This window comes from Apium graveolens, unplaced genomic scaffold (genome assembly GCF_009905375.1).
Source record: "Apium graveolens cultivar Ventura unplaced genomic scaffold, ASM990537v1 ctg4114, whole genome shotgun sequence".
NCBI classification, from domain to species: domain Eukaryota; kingdom Viridiplantae; phylum Streptophyta; class Magnoliopsida; order Apiales; family Apiaceae; genus Apium; species Apium graveolens.
Window position 1 is genome coordinate 68,306 of NW_027418405.1, and position 18,412 is coordinate 86,717.

An 18,412-nucleotide genomic window follows, 5' to 3' on the forward strand; every position below is an offset into this window, starting at 1 on the left:
CCATACACACGATAATATAGGTCTCATTAATTTCCCCACTAAAATTATCCTACATGCACTCAGGTTTTAGAACAACTTAGACTCAAGCCTTTAACCTCTATTAAAGCACGCCATTGTTCTAAGTTTGCATTTACCACGCCTCGAGACTCAATTATCAACCAATGTCATTGGCAAAATGTATACACCAAGGCACATTAGTTTGGATTTCACGAGAAATCTCGTCTAAAATAACTAGAAATAGAAATTAACTTAACACTGATCCATAATGAAGTCATATATCAACTCTAAAATATTGAGTATCTCCGACTGGTTTTCTAACACATGTATATACCTCCGAGTACATATCATGTATAGTGTACATATATAATTGTGGAGCCCTTTGAGCTTGTAAATAATTCCAAATAATCTCTTGTGGTATACTATCATAAGCTTTTTAGAGATCTATAAACATCATGTGAAGATCTTTATGACGTTCTCGATGTTTCTCCATGAGACCACGAATGAGATAAATTGCCTCAATCGTTGACCTACCAGGAATGAAACCAAATTGATTCGCTGAAATAACAGTTACCCATCTAAGTCTGAACTCAATTACCCGTTCCCAGAGTTTCATTGTATGACTAACTAACTTAATACCACGATAATTACTACAACTTTGAGAATCACTATTATTTTACAGAGAAGTACCACAACACTTAAGCGTCACTCATTTGGCATCTTAGCAGTTTGAAGCATAATACTAAAGTGATATGTCAACCTTCTAATATCAGGTTCTGCCAAATAGTGTCCACCTCAACCGAAATCTCATCAAGACCAACTCTTTTGCCCATACCCATCATGCGCGAGGCTTCTCTCACTTCTTCTCTAGTAATATCAGAACTTCGACATAAGTTATGCTCCACCAAGTGTATGTCTGCTTGGTCCAAGACAATGTCCCGCCCTCAGGCTGCGTTAAATATATACCCCATCATGATTTAATATCCTCAACATATAATAAAACATTGTCACCTTCATATTTAATATAGCAAATTAAACTGAAATCTTATCGCCTCATATTACGTGTTTTTACAAGTTTGTTTAATCTTATTGCCCCATTCCTTGGAGTTGAGATACCTATGTATATCCTTAAATGCTTTATCTTTAATTTTCACAACTACTGTAGCCATCCTTTTTGCAGCTTTAAACTTTCTTTCTTTCTGGTTTTGTCTACCCCCCATGGACATGTCATTAGCTCTATGAAACATTTCTTCTTTAACAACACTTTCACTTGTACTTCTTCATTCCACCATCAAGACTCTTTATGAGCAGTTATTTTACCTGATGTCACCCCCAATATTTGCCTTGCTACACTTCTAATAGAATAGCCATTGTAGTCCATATTTGTTGCGCATCGCCCCGTTTCCTGAAGCAACTTTGAAGCAACTCCTTAAATCCTGTCACTTTCAGCCTTTCAAGTTATGCCAAAGGATTCGCGGTGTAATATTCCTCATCTCATCTACCAACTGACTACTTATAGATAAATCCATGACTAAAAAATGATAATGTGAAGCGCACACTTCTTTGGGAAAAACCTGACAAACCTTACAGAATCTAATATCTCAATGAAGAACAAGAAGATATTAAATTTGAGTGGTATGACCCCCACTCCTAAATGTAATTAGATTATCATCACACTTTCGAAAGTAAAAATATACAATCACTAACTCATGAGCTCTGCAAAATTCTAGAAGTGTTAATCCATTTTCATTTCTAACACCGTACCCAAAACCACCATGAATACCCTGATAACCATCCACTCATTCTCCTATCTGCATATTAAAGTCACCCCTAAAAAATAAAAATTGGCCAGCATGAATACTTCGAACCAACTAATCCAAATTACCCCAAAAAGACGTGGATTCACTATCCCCCAACCCAACTTGAGGAGCATATCACAGTGCCAACAGTTGTCCCGAAAAATAATTTAATATATGTAATTCTATCACCATATTGTTTTACCTCTACTACTTTTCCTTTAAATTTGTAGACAACAAGATACTCACAACATTGAGAGAATTAACTAATCCTGAATCCCACAATTTAAACACATTAGCTCCCTTAGTCCGTTCCCCCTTCCATTTAGTTTCTTGAATACAAGCCACATTCACTTTTCTTTTTCATAAACATCAACAAATTCTAAAAAAAAAATCGATCAATGTCACAACATTTGAACTAGCAAACTGTAACCCACCCCTCACCATGAAGCCCCGACCATGATTCCTACTATATTTTATCTGTATAAGTAAATATTATAAGGACGCTATTATGTGTTAAGATAGATTAGTGGTCTCCACGCTGATATGCGTTATATTAAGTGGGTAGAATATATAAAGACTTAGGGATGAGTCACACAAGGGACTCGTCACACACAAGAAAGCAAGACAAGTAATTGAACTTGTATGCTATATGTTGTAGTCTATTCGACTGAATAAAATTACTAACTTATTTGTTCAAAAACAAGTCGCTTAGCATTGCTCCTTAAAGTCCTTGATAAATTAAACCAAACTATTGGTTAGGGACTTGAATATACAAGACTACAAAGATGCTACAAGCACTCAGAATAAGGTTTATGACAAGCAAAAACCATCTTTGGCTTGAACTATTTATTCGGTCGAATGTAGTTATTTTGGTCGAATGGTTTCTTGAACTTGTTCTTTCAAGTTCAAATAGTCTACCTTGTTTAATCTTTGTTCAATTTTAATTCAATAGCCAAAAATTATGTATAACAAGTTGCACCAAATGTAAACTTTGTATTTGATTCTAAAAATTAAATTTAAACCACTTAAGGTAAAAATAAGATGCAAATGTTTTAGTTTGGATTAAGAATATTTTACTTGCATTTTATCACTTCAAATTAATAACCTTGAAGGTAAGTACTTTAAGAGTGAAGATGTAAAGATCTTACTCTTTATAAGCTTCTACAATGGCTCTGAAACACACTACATGAGTAAATTCAAAAACAAGTGTTATTATATACCAAAGTGAATGAAACTTATAACAAATCGTATAAAATGATAAATCGGGAAAAATATAAGCACCAATATACAAGTTACAGGTAAAATAACTAACTTATTACTCTTGACTTGACAAAGACTCAAGTTCCACAAATAATCGAGGAATCAAAGCAAAAATACATAAAAATAGTCGTCGAAAAATCACCAGAAAATGGACATAATGGGGGCTTTGGGTACTAACTTTTCAAGGCTTAAATGGACACTAAGAGGTTGCAAAAGAAGCACAAAGAGGCTACCTAAAGAGAGTGACTGAATGTGTGTGTTTATGAGAAATAAAGATGGTGAAAAATAAATCAAATGATGTATAAATTTGAAAGAAATTAGTAAAGAGAGTGTTTTAAAGTGTTTTTCACCAGCATGTAACTGACTCTTGAATGCTTGAAGAAATTGGGGGGTTTAGACTTGTTTTTATAAGCACTTTTAGCTTAAAAAGTAAGCACCGATTCTATTTTTATAAAGGTGATCATGGGATAGAGTTGACAACTCATATAAGTTGTTAGGAATTCAAATTTTCCGAGTTTGAGAGATTGGGACTTATCAGTTTTGAAATAAATAAAAACTGAAAGGTGTGCTTATCGACGACTAAAGCTGTGTTTTCAACGAAAGTCAAAAAATCATTCAATAATTATGCATTGGAGATCTTTTAGAATCAGTCACAGAAGAACATTGTCAAATTTTCACCTAAAAATTCGTTGACCTTCAATGACTTTAAGAGACCGATAAATTAATTACGTATCGATTTTAGGGGTACCGGAGAAAAGTCATCCAAAATTTGCAAAATTAATATACATGGTATAAAGTGAGATAAGAATGAAAAGTTTCAAGTTTCAAGTCTAAAATATATTCAGATGAATATGTCTGGATTTTTTTGAATATTAAAACAACCTTCCGGAGTGACCAAAATATTTGTTTGTCTTGTCCGACGATTCAGACAAAAGTTTTGACTTGGCATATATTCAAACATAATATTTCTTATAAAATAATGATTATGTAGTCTCATAAATAATTATGTTTGAATTAAAATGATTTTATACGGATAATTAAGGATTTATGGGTATTTCGGAATAAAATTTATTTTGTCTTTCGACATAGTATTTAGCACTATAATTGAATATAAATATTCAATAAATATATTAAATATTTAATATATTCAAAAATATTTAGGTACAACACACTTTAAATAATTTGACAGTTTATAGCTCGAAAAAGTGGTGTTTGAAAATACTCGAATTTTGTTCTTTTAGTCGTTGCCTTTGTTTATTTGACACAAACAACCTAGTATATAATATATATTTAAATTGATATACTTAACCCAATTAATGTCTTAAAAGGATGTCGGAAAATATTTTTAAGGTGTTTATCCAGAATATCTCAGTTCGACTTGATTCCGGAAAGTGCCACATAAAATTCTAAGAGAGGATTCTTCTCTTTTTTTGGATATATATATATATATATATCAAGAATACAATCCAGAGGGATAGAGTATCCTTTAGTCATCAAAGTATATAATCTAACTAAAAAGCAAGTAAGTGCTCCCGGAAACTTAGACAATATTGCTTCAATGTCCGATAAGATAACCCACAAAAAAGGCCTCGTTAAAAACCCGTAAGAGTAAAACCCAATGGGAAAAAAACTCAAGAGGGGAAAATCAATACCCACTAAAAACATATTATATACAAAACTAAGTATAAACTAGTGTATGATGTTGCACGGGCAATCTCGCATATCATCAAAGTCATCTTGTAATCCGAGATCTTGGTTGATAATTGAGCTTTAAATTTGATATGAGAACCCCCCCATTAAATCTTTTTCAATCATCTTGAAAATAAACACACGAGACAAAGAGAAATATTAAAAAATAATAAGAGAAAATTATAAACGATTATTAAAATTTCATTATAAGAAACAAATATACATATAATACATAATAATAAAATAAAATTTAACCAAAATATTTAGTTAGACACAAACAAGCCAAATAAATTGGCACAAGATTTCCTCTAAAAGGCAAAAGTTATGCCCTAAAATAGGCCACCCATAAAAGGTACACATAAAAGCCTTCAATCAACGAACTCATTATAATATCTATCAATTAGTAAAATAGATCCTAAATTTTATAACTCCGTTTTTTAATAAAAACCAAAATTACGCCATCAATTATGACATCAACCTCCTCCACCTACCACTTGCAGCCATGGTGGCTGCCACCGGCGGCCGTTCAGGTTCCTACCACATCCAATACTCGAATCTTCCCTGATTTTACTACCCATAGCCTGATCTATCTATTAGACCTTGCCCTTTTTCTAAATTCGAAACGATATCCGAATTCCGGCCAAAACTTTGACTCCCCCTCTCTATACTTCTTCTTCTTCTTCTTCTTCTTCTTCTTCTTCTTCTTCTTCTTCTTCTTCTTCTTCTTCTTCTTCTTCTTCTTCTTCTTCTTCTTCTTCTTCTTCTTCTTCTTCTTCTTCTTCTTCTTCTTCTTCTTCTTCTTCTTCTTCTTCTTCTTCTTCTTCTTCTTCTTCTTCTTCTTCTTCTTCTTCTTCTTCTTCTTCTTCTTCTTCTTCTTCTTCTTCTTCTTCTTCTTCTTCTTCTTCTTCTTCTTCTTCTTCTTCTTCTTCTTCTTCTTCTTCTTCTTCTTCTTCTTCTTCTTCTTCTTTATTTCTCTGTTTTCCCTCACTCTCACTCACCACCCACGCCTTGCCCGATATCGGTGCTGGCTTCTAGTCGGAACTTGAGCCCATAACATCATCATCATTGAATATACAAAAAATAACTCAATTAATAATGTGAAGATATAAGAAATAATGTGAAGATATAAGAACTTTCGATATAAGAACTTTCGACTTCGCGTGAAGGAGAAATAAATCTATACATCATGAACCATACGACAATGTGCACTATTTGTATAGAAAATTCAAATCATTGAAATTACAAATTTATCGATATTAATAAATCAAGTTTTATTGCCATGGATATAATAGTAGCATGATTTTAGAACCCTCCTACGTTGATACAAAATTATTGAGTGTGGTGTCTAGTAAGAAGATTTTTAATTATTCTAACAGAGGATTCTAAGTGTCTTAGAAATCAAATTTAATTTTAACTTTTAGTTTGACAAATCACCAAAAACTAAAGATAAAAGTATTGACCTCTCAATTTATGTGTGAGGACTGACGAGTAATAAATATGATGGTTTCTGACGTTATATGGGTGTGTTTTATGTTCTTAATGACTGTTTGTATCTTAATATAGTAAATATATGAACTCTTATTTGTGACTAACATTTAGATCTCTCTCTAGTTAGATTTTTATTTATTCCTCTAATTTAATTTTTAACTACATGAAAAATGATTTATGTAGTCTAGTAGTCAAATTTCTTCTTATAATACGTAAAAAATCTACTATATTTACTCACATTAAGTTATGTTATTGTATATCTAATTAGTTTATTTCATTCAGGTGTCTAGCCAAGGGACCTCTTTGGCTAGAAATTTTTGTTGCATACTTTTATTGGCGTAATTATATATTTAGTCTTATACTTTCTTGTAGATTGCATCAACTTATTATTTTTTAGCTTTGTTTTGTTGTCTTTACTTGTGTGAAAAGATATTTCGATAATATAAGATGTTGTGCAAAATATGCTTGTATAATAACAAGACTAAGTCACAACGACAACCCTGAGATTTAATTGTTTGATAATCAATTTTGTATTTTGTATTGTGTTACTTGAGTCTGTAAAAAGATTAGAAAATTAGACTAGAGTATTTTTCTGTAAACAGATTCAAGCTAAGGAATAAACTCTGGAAAAAGATCAAGCCATGATCATGCCTCAGAGAAAAGTGAAGAATCTTGAAGTTGAATAAAACTATTTTATGAAAAATGTTCTAAGTCAAGATATTGACAAGTCACAAATTAAACAATATCGAGAAGTCATTCGAGAAGTCCAGAATGACTTATCGGCAAGTCATTTATGCCTGTAGAGAACTTGGGGATATCGACAAGTCAAATGAAGATGTGAAGAATTGGAGATATCGACAAGTCAAGTTCTCATTAGAGATCTCAAAGATATCGACAAGTCAAAATGTATATAGAGATCTTAGAGACCTCGACAAGTCAATTCTACATGTAGAAATCTCAGACATCTCGACAAGTCATTTCCCATTTAAAGATCAGGAGACCTCGACAAGTCAATTATACCTATAGAGAACTCAGAGATCTCGGTAAGTCATTATACTTATCGAGATGTCACTTCTCTATAAAGCAAAATGGAGATCTTGATATGCCTCTCAAATACAGAATGTAAATAATTTAAGTTTCAAGATTATCAGTCAACAAATGATCTATCAACTAGATTGAAAAGTCTATAAAGTGGCCGGAGAGAATACAAGATCAAGGGCCAAGATTAACTAAATAAAAGATTGTCACAGACCTGCAAAATTTTGCACAGATTTGCTAAGCTAGAAATGGAAATAGAAAAAGGTTGCTTTAGAAAAGAGTTTAGTATATTTTAGTGCAAGTTTTGTAAACCCGTGCTGCTAATAAAGCATGCACTAGTCCTTAGTTTAGAAGCAACAAACAGATTCACATTTTCTTGTATTCTCTTAAGGAAGAAGACGGGTTCTTATATTTTTAAGAACACAAAATTTATAGCAAGACAGACTTAATTAATATAAATTAAGTGAGTTTTAAAATACTATGCTTGTGATTTTATTTTTGCTAACATAATATCTCTGCAAGTTAGAAACTACTTTGTTCACCAAATAACCAAATTGTTTAAAAGGCTAAAAATCCAAACCTTGTGTTGTACTCAATAGCTAACATGTGGTATCAGAGCAAAATCTGAAAGTAAACCGATAAAGATCTTGGATATATGAGTGCACAAAAGATAAGCAGTATCAAGATACCAGCCTTTGATAAAATCAACTACATACTTTGGAAAAAGAAGATGATGCTGTTCATAAGGATGGCCAACCCATTGTATTCAAGATTCTCAAGAATGGCCCTTTTACCTCCATGTAAAGGGTTGATGAATCTACTAATGGAGACATGTTCATCCCCGCACATTTGTGTAGCGACTGGGAATTTCGTGACGTGATTAAGTGAATAAAGTATAATTTTGTGTCGGGATTGTGAATTTATGTGAATAAAATAAAAGGTTAAATGATTATGTGGATTAACTGTTATCGTTGTATAATAGTATCTGGGAATATAAATTAACTCGTTCCAGTTTGATGAGTCAGCTAAAAGGCTAAGTTGTGTTGTCGGGCCGTCAAGTTGAACGAAACCGGTCTTAAAAAGGGATTAAGGTGTTTAAGCATATGAATACAAATTATGTGTTAAATAGAAATGTTTAAATGAATATTATATTCCAGTTTGAGTGTCAGCTAGTATGGAGAGTATGATTGTGAAGCGTAGTTGAAAACGCTCAGCGTCGGGCCGTCAGTCAGGACGCGACTCGTTACGCGAAAAGTGAATATTAATAAAAAGGAGAAAATTTTTATGCTTGAGCATATTTCAAAATGAGTCGTGATATGTGAGTTTATGTTATTGCCTATTAATATGCATGATTACGTGATCTACAAATTTTTAAATGATTTTAAGGTATTTATTTGATTTAAATAAGGTTTATTGAACCTTTATATATTTTTATAAAATTATCTGAGTATGGTCAAGGCATAAAATTTGCTTTATTATCTTCGAAATAGTCCTGGAGACTTTCTAAAAATGATAGATGAAATTATTTTTTATCAGCGTATTTTAAAATGATTTTATCGGGTTATATTTCTATTTTGAGCGTAACCTTGTAAAATTTAAATAAAATAAACCGTATGCTCAAAAATAATTTAAAACTTTTGATAGAAAGATAATTTCAAGATTTATATTTTAAAATTTTTATTCATATCATTTTCACCTATTCTGAGAGAGCTATGTATTATCCAAATTTGTTTTTTTTAAGTTTTTGAATAAAAGAAAAGAAGTTTCTAGAATTAGTTGGCAAAACACCATTTTTCCCCTCCACTCACTTATAAATACACCCACTCTTCCTTCCTCCCCACTCTCGTATTCCTCTTGGTTCACTCTTTCTTTCTCTTTTCTTTTCTCCATCTCTCTCCCGAACTCTCTCTTTCTCTCTCACCCGAATTCTCTCTCTCTCTCTCTCACCTACATGCAACACTAAATTCTACTTGGAATTTAAAGATCTTGCCATTGATATTCATCATTTTCAATCCTCTATCTATATACTCTTTGCATGTAAGTGTTTAAGAAGGTTTTTGCATCAACATCTCTTGGTTATTTCTAAGAAAACATAATTTCTTAGTGTATGATCTTAAGAGAGTATAGTGCACTAAATTATGTGCTTTTCTAGGGTTCTGTTTTGATGTTAGTTCGAATTTTTCTAGTAAAAAAGGATGGTTTGATTTTGATTCAAGTTTTGCAAAGGGTTTTGGTTTAAAAAAATCCAATTTTTGGTTCAGTTTTTCTTTTAAATGATTTGAATAGATGAGTTGTGACTTGAACTTGAGTTTATGCTTGATTCTTGAACTTGCATGTTAATAATTGTTAGTTAATAGTTAATTTTTGGGCATGCATGTTGATTATTCCTACTTAATAGATAAGTTTTGGACTTGCATGTTGATGATTGGATTTTGGTTCGATTTTATACAAAAGAAAAAGAGTTTAAAGGGTTTTCTTGTTAAGAATTTAGTGAAGATAAGATTTAAAGATAAAAATTGACTTTGCGTGTTAATTTAAGAGTTGCATGCTGTCTTGTTAATTAGGGCCGAATGGTGCTTGTTTTTAAGAAAGAAGTAGATCAAATAAATTGTTTAATTCAAGTATTTGTGATAAATGATCGTTATGAAATGATTTATTAAATTTAGGTTGCAGGGAAGTTCGGTTTTTGAAGGAAAGAACTCGAATGAGTAGTTTTTGATTTGGACTATATGGTATGTTTGCTTTTGAACTTGCAAGATGATTACAATATGTGGTTGCATGTTGATTTCTTGGCTTGGTTCCATTATTTTGGTTCGAATTTTTGAGTTAAAAAGAAAGGAATATGTTGTTTTGTTGTTGAGTTATTTGTTTGGTTTACTATGTGTTTTTTCAAATTTTGGGATTAAAAAGTAAAGGATGAGTCGTTTCGACATAAGGTTATATAATTAGGGTTTGAAGTATTAAGTTATAATATGTTATGTGATATCGCTGAGTCGTACTATATGATTCGATGATTAATTGTAAATTTGGAGTATATGAGTATATCATAATGTATGCTATGAGAATATGGTCAAGTATATACTTGTTATGTGTTATGTGAGTATACTATGGTTATGCATGAGTATACGAGTTAAGTGTTATCGCGATATGGGGTAATCGTTAGGCATTCTGAGAAACGTCGAGTGTTGAGTAAGTTCCTGATTAGGGATTATGTTTTGGATTGTAGACTCGGATAGCAGAGGCATTCAGACTAGAAAAGGGAAAAGAATCCTAGGTGGCAGTAGTTCAGTTCCGGTAAAGCAGGAAAGCGATTTAAGGCAAGTAACTCTGCCTTTTTTGTGAATTGTTTATAGAGAGGAAATTATTCATGCCATGATTAAATAGAGGCTTTTTATTGTAATTGTGATATACCTGTTATTGATTTTGAGAAACCATAATATTGTTCTTTTGACAATTTGATATCAGACCCTGTTCGATCCTTTATAGTAACCCTGTTATTTCGTACCCTGAATATCGTATTGTTTCCTTTGTTATCTTATGATACCGTAAACACAACAAAAACTTTTACATTCCTCCTTACTTAATCTCTTGATCAATCTAAATTCTTCGTTGACCCGTGAACCCTGTCATTAATTGATTGTTAAAACTCTCTTGAATTGAACTGGTTTACCCTGTTTATCATTTGATCCAGTTCCTTGGTATTGATCCCTGTTTACGCTTGATCTGTTCATTTTTCTTGAAATCTTTAACTAAACTTAAGAATGATTTTTGACTTGAACGAGTCCGAATGATTTCACATTCCTGGTAATGCTAAAATGAATTTCGTCAACTCTTTTCCTTTTTCCAATACAAGGTTTTCCAAACGAATTCCTGATGGATTGGATAGAGACGTATGAGGCTAGTGGGACTAGTCCAGTCATATAAGAGGCTACCGGGGCTAGTCCAATGTAAGTCTATAATGCCATAGGTACCATAACGACCAGATGGAGGTCGGTACGAGTTGATCACCCGTATTATAATTTAAAGATGGATATTCCAATCAAGGGTTCTTATACTCTATAAAGATGAAAATGTTTATATACTTGGAGCAGTTGTTCCTTATTCTTTAAAAGATGAAATGAAATGAAATGGAACAACTCAAGTCTTCGTATTGATTGTAATGTTGTGAACCCTGTCACTTTACATTGATGATAAGTTTAAAAGACTGATCGATTGTTTCCTTCTATTGAGAAACACTTTGAAGTCCTGCTAATGATTTGAGATGAATGTTGGCTTTCACCCTAACCTGAGCCTTGATTCCTGAAAGCCATTCATAGCCAGAGATAGAAATCTTCCACCTAGAGTTTAAAAAGTAGAATGCCTCAGAAACTGCTATTGCTAATGTTATTGAATTATAGAACTATTTATATAGTTATTTGTTGAGCTTCTTTGCTCATATATTTTGCTAACCATGGCAGTTAAGAAAGAAGATGGCCAGACTTAGGCGCACCGCTCGCTAAAGCGTTCCTGGCGGTCCTGCCGTGTCGTAGGTTTCCAGATGCCAGAGCAGGTAGTAGTGTGTGTGAGTAAGCGTTTAAGTTGGAAGGATTATATAAGTTGGATCAGATACAATGGGTTATCTATCGGTACCATGTTGGAATCAAATAAATTTGAATTTTTATTATTTGGGTTGTAATATATTTATTCTGGTTGGTAGTTGTAATCTTGTCTCATACTTAATCTTGTTTAGATCATGTTAGTGTTTAATCGGGGTTTATTATATCCGCGGTTATTATATTAGTTAATGGTGTGTGGGTCCTCATTTTCTAACCCCGAGATTGAGGGCATCACAAATTGGTATCCGAGCTATGGGATCTAGTCCATGAGACAAGTTAGGATAAAAGGGTATTTGGGTATATATGTATATTGCGAGATTGTTTTGACTCATATAGAGTTGAGTTAGACTATTGGGTATAGTCTAAGTAAAGAGATTAGGTCAAGTTAGCAGCTAGAGTTAGGGTGTGGATTTAGGTGAAGTCTTATTTAACCCAATATCGTTTCTTGGTTGCTATTTTGTGATTTATCTCAGGACCCCAGTAGTGATAGCGATTCCAACTCAGAGATAAGTTTGACCGGTACCTTAGTGGACTCTATTCCGCCCTCTTTATAGGAGCCTATGTATGTTAGTTCAGACCCTGAGGGGGATCCATCAGAGAGCAGTGAGGTCCCTATGCAAGTGTCTCCCGTGAGACCCATTCCAGAGATTACATCCCCTGAGCGAGAGCCTACTATGTCTGTTAGGACTGTGCATGCCCAGATTGGTGGCAAGTTAGCCCAGGATCGAGACTTTGTTTACTCCCGCATTCCTGAGATGGGAACTTTGGTGGATAGGTTGGATCGAGAGTCTAGGCAAAGGACTTCAGTTATGGAGGATGAGTGGAAAGTCCGGATTCAGATGGCGGAGCAGGTTGCCTGGAGGAGATTGGACGAGGGACCATCTACTAGTGATGCAAAGGCTGAGGCCAGGATGGTTCATAAGATCATTCGTTGGATGTTGACTGTGTTGAGAGAGATTCTAGATTCCGGTGACGAGTGAGTTGGTGATGAGCAAGTGGGACATCTGGTGGAGCCCGTAGTAGTTGTTATTTGTTGGTTTCTTTTCCGCGCCGGTAGGCTGTGGGATACTTGGTCAGATGTCGGGATCCCTTTTTCATCTTTATGCTGTATTTCAGAACTAGTGTTGGTTGCAGTAGTAGTTAGGTAGAGGTTAGGGGTAGATAGGGGGATATTTTTCAATTTTCCTCTATTTAACCCCGCTATATTATTGTACTTTATTCCAGAACTATTGTACTTGAACTTCTCTATTTATGCCCTGTTGAAACCTTTCATCTTGTTTATATTTTGGACCCTGGAAATCTTTATAAACTGTTTTACATACCATATCTCTAAATAACCGTGTTCAATACCTTGTAAGTCATACCCTATATCATGTGATAACCCTAACTGATAAGAGAATTATGTGGTAATAGGATTATATACGCAACTTGGTAATACTTAAAATCCGCAAAGCTATTTCTAAAAAAGTTTATATTGATATGTATGCCATGATATCGAATTGCTAAATAATTGCTCAATCAGGTTTGTAAGAAATGGCCACTTCACCAAATCACCAAGAAGAAGAAACTAAAACCCAAGATCAAGAACAAAACCAAGATACACCTATGATGAACCGACTCTTTCAACTTTTGCAACAACCCTCAGTCCCTAAAGTCGGTAATTTCAAGCAATTTCAATCTGTACATCCCCCGGAGTTTGTAGGATTGCCCGACCCCATTAAAGCTCAGTCTTGGTTGAGGGAAATAGAGAAAGATTTTGAGTTAGCAGAAGTTAAGGATGATAAGAAGGCGCAATACGAGAGTTATTATCTTAGGGATGAGGCTAATTATTGGTGGGAATCTTCTAAGGCATTGCTGGAAGGGAAAGTTATAACCTGGGAGAAGTTTACGGATATGTTTTTAGAGAAGTATCTGCCAAGTTATATGCAAGACCAGTTGGAGATGAGGTTTATGAATCTTAGACAAGAGAACATGACAGTGGCGGAGTATGAGGCAAATTTTTTGGAGTTGACCAGATTTGTGCCCGAGTATGTGAATACCGAAGCAAAGAAGGCCAAAAGATTCCAGCAAGGATTGAAACCAAGTTTTTGAAGTTAGGTGGCTCTTCTTGAAATAAGGAATTATGCCGCGTTAGTCCAGAAAGCGATGATTGTAGAAGGAGAAAGAGAAGCAACTAAGAGGGAATGTGAAGGAAATAAGAGAAAGTTAGAGGAATCAGAATCAGATCAGGAAAGCTCTAAGTTTAGAGGAAAGTCTGGAAAGAATGGTGGAGGTCAAAGCTAGAAGTTTCATAAGTTCAAGCCCGAGAATGGAAACAAGAAGAATCAAAAGGAATGTACCAACACCAATCTTTTCTAAACCTTATTTCCAGAAGGCGGGACAACCAGTAAAGGATAATAGACCTCAAGCTCAGAGTGCAAGGTTTATGGAAAGCGACACCCGGGGAGGTGCAATAAGCTGAATGCGACTTGTTTTAAGTGTAACCAGAAGGGAAACTACTCAACGGAATGCCCAAGTGGTACAGGAAAACCAGAGGTGACATGTTTCAAGTGTGGAAAGGTGGGCCACATGGCTAGGAACTGTAAGGAGCCAGTTCAGAAGACGAATGTGCTTAAGATTTCTAGACCACCCCCAACAACACCAACAGCCCAGCCAAGGGCAAGAATATTTAACATGACTATGAAAGATGCTGTGCAAGATGTGGATGTGGTAGAAGGTACGCTTGTTATAAACTCAGTATAAGTTAAAGTATTAATGGATCCTGGAGCAACCAGATCCTTTATTGCTAAAAGCGTTATCGATAGATTAAAGTGTGTTGCATACCCTCTCGAGCCTAATTTGACTATAGAAGTAGCAAATCAAGAAAGAGTTACTGCCAATAAAATTTGTCCCAATTGCGATATGGTTATAGAGGGTCAGCACTTTCCTGCTGACTTAATACCTTTTAAGTTAGGAGAATTTGATGTTATATTAGGAATGGATTGGTTTTCAAACCATGATACGCAAATCGAATGTAAAGGCAAGAAGGTGAAGTTAAGAACCAAGGATGGAGATGAGGTGATATTTAGAGGGAAGAAGCAAGAAAGGAAGTTTTTAACGGCTATCCAAATGAAGAGATTGTTGCGACATGGATGCAAAGCGTATCTGGCTTATGTAAAGGATTTAGAGGCAGAGTTTTTAAGAATTAAGGATATTCCGGTAGTTAAATATTTTCTCGATGTGTTTCCAGGTGAATTACCTGGACTACCTCCGGATCGAGAGATCGAGTTCACGATTGATCTGGCTCTTGGAGCGGAACCAGTTTCAAAAGCTCCCTATCGAATGGCGCTTGTCGAGATGAAGGAATTTGCGATATAATTGCAAGAATTGTTGGACAAAGGAGTTATTCGCCCAAGTGTATCCCCGTGGGGTGCACCAGTGCTATTTAAGAAGAAGAAAGATGGAAGTATGAGGCTGTGTATCGATTATCGTGAGTTGAATAAGTTGACGATTAAGAATAAGTACCCTCTACCGCGAATCGACGATTTATTTGATCAGCTAAAAAAACTATTTATTTCTCGAAGATTGATTTGAGATCTGGGTATCATCAACTAAAGATTAAAGTGGAAGACATACCCAAGACAGCGTTTCGATCAAGATATGAGCATTATGAATATTTGGTAATGGCGTTCGGTTTGACGAATGTGCCAGCTACATTTATGGATCTTATGAATAGAGTGTTTAAACAATATTTGGACAAGTTCATAATAGTGTTTATCGACGATATCTTGATATACTCCAAGTCGAAAGCCGAACATATGGAACACTTGAGGATCTCTTTGGGAATTTTAAGGAAAGAGAAGTTATACGCGAAGTTTTTTAAGTGTGAATTTTGGCTAAAGGAAGTTCAATTTCTTGGACATGTAGTTAACAGTAAAGGTATTAAAGTTGATCCTGCAAAGAGAGAAGCTGTGATGAATTGAGAGAGGCCAAAGACTCCTACGGAAGTGAGAAGTTTTCTCGGATTAGCAGGTTATAATAGAAGATTTGTGCAATATTTTTCTAAGATCGTTGTCCCATTGACTAAGTTGACAAGGAAGAACGAGAAGTTTGTTTGGACGGACAAGTGCGAGGAAAGTTTTCAAGAGCTAAAGAAAAGGTTAGTAACCGCACCAGTATTGGTTCTACCTGATGAAAAAGGCGAGTTTGTAATCTATAGCGATGCTTCGTATAAAGGACTAGGTTCTGCGCTAATGCAACACAGGAAGGTAATAGCATATGTGTCAAGGCAGTTATAGCCGCACGAACAGAAGTATCCTACACATGATTTGGAATTAGCAGCAATAGTGTTTGCTCTTAAGATTTGGAGGCACTATTTATACGGAGAAAAGTGTGAGATTTATACGGATCACAAGAGCTTAAAGTATATCTTTACGCAGAAAGAACTAAACATGAGTCAAAGGAGATGGTTGAAATTGATCAAGGATTACGACTGTACGATAAGTTATCATCCCGGAAAAGTGAACTTTGTAGCGGATGCATTGAGCTGCAAGGAAAGGTTGAATATGTTGATTTCGTTTGAAGAGTTGATCAAGGAATTAGAGATATTGGAAATAGAAGTACGAGTCCCAGAAGTTGCAAATGAAGCAATGTATGCGATGACATTTCATCCAGAAATCTTGGAAAAGAATCGATGTGGTCAAGAACAAGTGATGAACTACGAAAAGAGCAAATTGTCAGGAGAAGAAGTGAGAGCTCAAAAGGATGAAAAATGAATATATCGCGTTGGCTCGCGTATTTGGATTCCTAATGTTATGGAATTAAACCACGAGATTTTGCACGAAGCGCATAACTCGAGGTTTTTGATTCACCCTGGAAGTACGAAAATGTACAAGGATTTAAAGGAAAGTTATTAGTGGCCAAACATGAAAAAGGAAATCGCGAAATGGATAAGTAAATGTTATATGTGTCAAAGAGTGAAGGCGGAACATCAGCGACCGGGTGGATTGCTTCAACCACCGGATATACCCGAATGGAAATGGTAGCATATTGTGATGGATTTCATGGTAGGATTGCCAAATACTAAGTCTAATCATGATATGATTTGGGTAATAGTCGATCGACTGACAAAATCAATGCATTTCTTGCCTATCAATGAAAGATTCTCATCGGAAAAGTTGGTCAAGCTGTACTTGGACGAAATTGCATGCATTATGGAGTACCAGTGTCTATCGTATCTGATAGAGATCCGAGGTTTAAGTCGAGATTTTGGCGACCATTTCATGATCATTTGGGAATGAAGTTGGAAATGAACACCGCGTATCATCCGCAGACAGATGGACAAAGCGAAACGACTATTCAAATGATCGAGGATATGCTAAGAACTTGTGTATTGGATTTCAAAGAAAATTGGGATGATCATTTACCATTGATTGAGTTTTCCTATAATAACAGTTATCACGCGAGTATCGGCATGCTGCCCTATGAAGTGTTGTATGGAAGAAAATGCAGATCCCCTACCTATTGGGATGAAGTTGGTGAGCGTAAGCTGCTAAGCCCAGAAATTAGTACAATAAACGAAAGAGAAAGTGGAAGTGATTCGCAAAAGGCTGATAGCTGCTCACGATTGACAAAGAAAGTATGCGGACCAGAGCCGAAAAGATGTGCTATTCGAACTCGGAGATGAAGTGTTTCTAAAGATATCTCCATGGAAAGGTTTAACCAGATTCGGGAAGAAAGGAAAGTTGAGTCCTAGGTATATTGGACCTCTCAAAGTGCTAAGACAAATTGGAAAAATGGCATATGAGCTAGCTTTACCTCCGCATATGCAACATCTTCATAACGCGTTTCACATTTCTATTCAGAAGAAATATAAGGTTGATGCCAGTCATGTGATCAAGTTGGAACTAATAGAAATTCAGCAAGATATGTCTTACGTGAAACAACCTGTTCAGATTTTAGATTAAAAAGAAAAGACGCTTAGAAATAAAGTTGTACCTCTAGTTAGAGTATTGTGGAGAAATCCTAAGATAGAATCGACGAGGGAATTAGAAAGTGAGATGCAAGAAAGGTATCCCCATTTGTTTGTTTAGACTAGATTCTGAGGACAAAATAAAAGGTTAAATGATTATATGGATTAAATTTTATCGTTATATAATAATAACTGGGAACATAAAGTAACTCGTTCCAGTTTGATGAGTCAGCTAAAAGGCTAAGCTGTGTTGTCGGGTCGTCAAGTTGAACGGAACTGTTATTTCTAGAGAACTAACAATGAGATTTACAGAAGGGGGGTTGAATGTAAATCTCAAAACTTTTTCAAGTTTTGAGCAGTTTATAAAGACTGTGTGTTCAAGATGAACAAGTGTGTGAATTGCTTTAAGCTGATACAGACAGATATATATTCAAACACAAATGTAAAGAACACAATAAACCTTTAAAAACTTTTCTGGTGGATTTGTTGTTCCACCAGAGATGGTATTTCAGAAATTCTGTGATCTAAGAATTTGATCACAGCTGCATCCTAGTACAAACTAGATAATTTTTCTCTCAAGATTTTCTAAATAGCTC

General features: G+C 34.8%; 1 protein-coding gene across 1 annotated transcript; it reads left to right on the plus strand.

Annotated features, from left to right (window-relative positions):
- Window positions 1–13,471: 13,471 nt before the first annotated feature.
- Window positions 13,472–13,957, plus strand: LOC141701576 (uncharacterized). The gene has a single exon (XM_074505206.1). The coding sequence runs from the start codon at window positions 13,472–13,474 to the stop codon at window positions 13,955–13,957; it is 486 nt and encodes a 161-aa protein (XP_074361307.1).
- The last annotated feature ends 4,455 nt before the right edge of the window (window positions 13,958–18,412 follow it).